This window comes from Mesitornis unicolor, unplaced genomic scaffold (genome assembly GCF_000695765.1).
Source record: "Mesitornis unicolor isolate BGI_N332 unplaced genomic scaffold, ASM69576v1 scaffold23968, whole genome shotgun sequence".
Classification (NCBI taxonomy): domain Eukaryota; kingdom Metazoa; phylum Chordata; class Aves; order Mesitornithiformes; family Mesitornithidae; genus Mesitornis; species Mesitornis unicolor.
In genome coordinates, this window is record NW_010201484.1 from 1 (window position 1) to 4,270 (window position 4,270).

Genomic DNA, 4,270 nt, shown 5'->3' on the forward strand with positions numbered 1-4,270 from the left:
CGGCAGGACACAGCAGGGGCTTTGGCTGCCCGTTCCACTGCCCCAGCACCTGGTGCAGCGTGAGGCCTCGCTGTCTGCCACCCTCCAGGAAGGGTCCCTGCAGCGTCGGGGATGGCATTGGGGCTGGGGCCGGCTGGGAAAAACCTGGGGGGCAATAAGGCAGAGCCCATGGGGGTTGCAAAGGTCTCCCCCAAGAGGGGGGCACCCATGGGATGTGGGCTGGGGCAGGACAGCGGTGCCTACCCTTGAATGTTGGTGGCAGCTCCGTTGTCTGCCCTGTCTCTGTGTCCTCGCAGGTGACCTTCTGCAGTGTCACCGCCATGACCTTCAGCAGGTCACCCGTCGACAAGCAGCATTCGTTACCTGAGATCTCGTACACAGACCCTGCAGGGTGAGGAGGGAGATTTCTTCAAAGAAAATGCCTCTACCAGCATTTAATAGAATCACAAAATGGTCTGGATCAGAAGAGACCTATAAAGATTGTCTGCTCCAACACCACCCCCATGGGCCCATCCAACCTGGCCTTGGGCACCGCCAGGGAGGGGGCACCCACAGCTTCTCTGGGCAACCTGGGCCAGGGCCTCACCGCCCTCTGTCCTTCATGGCTTCCTCAGAACACCTGCAGGCGGTTGGTGCTCCTGTCCAGCATTGGGGACACCTGACTGAACACAAACGTAGGAAGGAGGTGCACAAGAGGCAGCAGCAGGACCGGGTGGCCCAGGAGGAGCACAGAGATGTCCCTAGCATGCAGGGACAGGGTCAGGAAAGCCAAAACCTTCCTGGAGCTGAATCTGTCAAAGGATGTGAAGGGCACCCTCAGCAGGTTTGCAAATGACACTAAAGGGGGAGGAGAGGGTGATGGGCCAGAGGCTTGTGCCGCCATCCACAGGGACCTGGACAGGCTGGAGGAATGGGAATGTGGGGAAGTGCTAAGTCCTGCCCCTGGGAAGGAACAACACCAACAGAGCTGGAAAGCAGCTTGGTAGAGAAGAACCTGGGGGTCCTGGTGGACACCAGGTTGAACACAAGCCAGCAACGTGCCCTCCCTGTGACGGTGAATGTGTCCTGGTCTGCATCAGGCAAAGCATTGCCAGCAGGGCCAGGGAGGGGATCCTTCCCCTCTGCTCTGTGCTGGTAAAGCCACCCCTGGAGTGCTGGGTCACACCAAAGGGCCACACAGACAATGAAGAGACTGGACCATCTGTCCCATGAGGAAAGGCTGACAGAGCTGGAGAAGGCTCTGGGGCATCTCATCACTGTACAGAAATACCTGAAGAGAGGCTACAAAGCCACGTTCTTCCCAGTTGTGCCCAGTGCCAGGACCAGAGGCAATGGGCACAAACTGGAACACATGACATTTCCTCAGAATTTAGGAAAAGATTTTTTTACTGTGATGGTGGTGAAGCACTGGGCCAGGTTGTCCAGAGACGTGCGGTCTCCATTACTGAAGAGACTCAAAACCCAGCTGGACAAAGGCCTGAGCAAGCAGCTGGCCCTGCTTGAGCTGGGGGCTGGCTCGGATGATCTGGAGAGGTCCTGCCAGTGTGGGTGATTTACCGATTCTCATCGCAGGCAGCTGTGCTGTGAGCCATTGCAAACACCAGTTACACAGTGAGGGCCCCTCTCCTGGGCAGCTGTGATGAGGTCCCCGGGGAAGCAGGGAAGGGGCTGAGCCGTGGCCTGGCCATGGGCTTTGTCCTTTCTGGAGCGTGAACCAAGCACGGGCGACCCAGCCCTCACCCTGTGGCTGTGGGAGAACAAGGTGACCCCCGACCCCTGAGACTGCAGATGGGGGCCATGGGATGGGGATGGAGGGCACCATCCAGGGAAGGGCAGGGCTGGTCCATGGGCTCAGTGGTGGGGCTGGCACACCCGGTGGGCAGGGGGAGCCTTGGCCATGGGGTAACACACTGGTTTGGGGCCCTGACACATGCAGCCACCCCGGCAGGACAGAGAGTGCCAAGGCTGGAGATGCTGTCAGATGGGCTGGGCATCACCACCCCATCTGCTGCTGCAGACACTGCCCACCCCTGACCACCGTGGAGAAGGGGGTAGGACTGGCTGGGAGGGTGCCTGGGAGTCAGGGGAACCTCGAAGAGGAAATAAATGTGGGGAAAAAACCCCACAGGAAGAGGTGGATGAAAGCAAGGAAGTTTCACAAAGTACCATGTGTTGCTTAAGCCCCAGTCCCTCTCCTCCAGCCCCCATGTGCCCTGTCGCATCGTGAGCATCCAGGGCGTGGTCTGAAGACGGGGGAAACCCACAGCCGGGCTGCACTGCCCCGAGCACAGAGATGCCTCCCACCCCTGGCACAGAGACCTGAATAACTCCATGCACATGTGGCAGAGTTGGCAACAGGACACAGACACGCATGGCTGGGGGTGCCCTGCGCAGGGCCCCAAAGCTCCTCAGCTCCACCGCAGCACCAGGCCGGGACATGGGCCTCAGAGGGGCCGGGAGCAGCAGCAGTTTTGGTTAACATTTGGGGAGTGCCTGAAACTTCTGCTAACAAAAACCCAGAAAAACTGACAGTCAGTAACTGCAGAGAATCCAGAAGTGGGCAAGAAACACCATCAGCACAGGACGGCACATTGGCAGGGTGCAACACTGATCCCAGTGCACGTCTGCAAGGACCGTCACTGCTCACCTCCAGCCAAGGGAACACACAACCGTAGGGAGGGCTGAGGGGACTTTGTTGGGCTAATCCTGATTTCTAAGGACTCAGGGGTACCTGGATGCCTGCACAGCCCATGTCCTGGAAAGACTGCAGTGCTGGTGACCGCAGGGGTTGAAACAGAGGAGAAAAAGCAGTGGGGAAGAGCACAGCAGACTGGCTGAACTGATGGAACTCAACAAGAAGTGCAGCAGGAAGTGCAGCACAGATGATGCTGTGAAGGGCTGGGGTAGATGTGCCTGGCCTGGAAATGGAGCATTTCCTGGAGCAGGAGCTCCTCAGGCCATGCTACCACACCATGTCTTCCAGCACAAACAGTGTCCTTGTCTACCCTTAAATCTCTGCATTCACTGAGCTGCTACCAAACCTGTGCAGCCCCAACCTTCTCCCTACCCTGAGATGAACTCATGACCAGCCCCTTGCCATGTGAAGCAGAAAGCAGGACCTCACCACAGCCACCAGCAACAGCTACACAAATTGATCACTGCTTCTGGAACAGTGGCATTTCTACTCATTTAGCAACGTTAAGATGATGTCAAGGCTACCAGAAGTCTTTGGGGAAGATAATGTCCACCCCAAGTGAGTTACAGAATAGCGGAGACCACTTCTCTTTAAAAGCCCATGTAGCCTAGACAAATGCTACAAACCCTACAAGTCCTGATAGCAATTGCCACACTGGTGTTGCCAGGATCCTGCTGTGCATGCCCAGCTTTTTTGGGAGCCCCAGGAACCCAGCAAAAACATGTGCTGGTTTCTGGTTCTGTTTCACCACCACTGTTGCCACAACGCAATGTTTGCCAAGGCGTCTCCTCGCCCTCTGGTGACTCTGGAGGAGCAGAGGGCTCAGACCAGGCTGCTTCCTGTGCCTTTGCTGGGTTCCTCACCCTGCCAGTGCTGTCTCACCTTCCTCCAGTCACCCCAGCTCCACCCTGCCAGACCCACGGTGATTCACTGGGATGAGAGCTGGGCATGAAGGGGAGGACCGGCTTGGATGGTGCCCCACCGCCTGCCTAGCAGCGCAACCAAGTGTCCAGGGGCACTCAGCTGGGGGGCACTGGGTGTGGAAGAGAAAGATTTTTGGAAGCCGCTGTGCCTTAGGCACTGTTGTCTGCTGGTGGCACCAGGACCTGCGGTGGCAGGACACAGACACCCTTCGAGGCAGGAGAGGGGAGCCACAGCCTTGGGACACCCAGCACTCACCTTGGAAGTAGACACCGGAGCAAACCCTGAGGACACGGGGCAGGGTGGCGGGGTCCAGGGCACAGATGTATTCCTGGAACGAGAGGGGCTCCATGGCCGTGCTGCCAGGAGCTCCAAGGCACTCTGCAGAGAGGGGAAGGGTGTGGGAAGCCACTCTGGGCTCTGCTTTCGGTTCTGCTTGCCTTTCACTTCTGCTTCTCAGAGTGGCAAGTTCCCTCCCTAGCCATGGTTCTGCACTGCTGACAGCTCTCCCGTCTGCACAGCCTGACCCCGCTTCTGGGACAACCCTTCCTGGCCCCCATCATGGCCTGGCACCCCCCAGTCCTGGTCCTGATCGTGCCTCTGGGTGTAGGCATCAGTCCTGCAGCTCCGCTGTGGTGCTGCCCTGGCTGCACC

At 58.3% G+C, this 4,270-nt stretch overlaps 1 protein-coding gene across 1 annotated transcript; it reads right to left on the minus strand.

Annotated features, from left to right (window-relative positions):
- Nucleotides 1-49: 49 nt before the first annotated feature.
- LOC104545072 (protein THEMIS2-like) lies at nt 50-3,968 on the minus strand (the record flags this gene model as incomplete). Its single annotated transcript, XM_010190112.1, has 3 exons — nt 3,875-3,968; nt 244-384; nt 50-144 (listed from the first exon to the last, which is right to left on the minus strand). Coding segments are annotated over exons 1-3 (330 nt in total), but the record flags the coding sequence as incomplete, so codon positions are not given.
- Nucleotides 3,969-4,270: the final 302 nt, after the last annotated feature.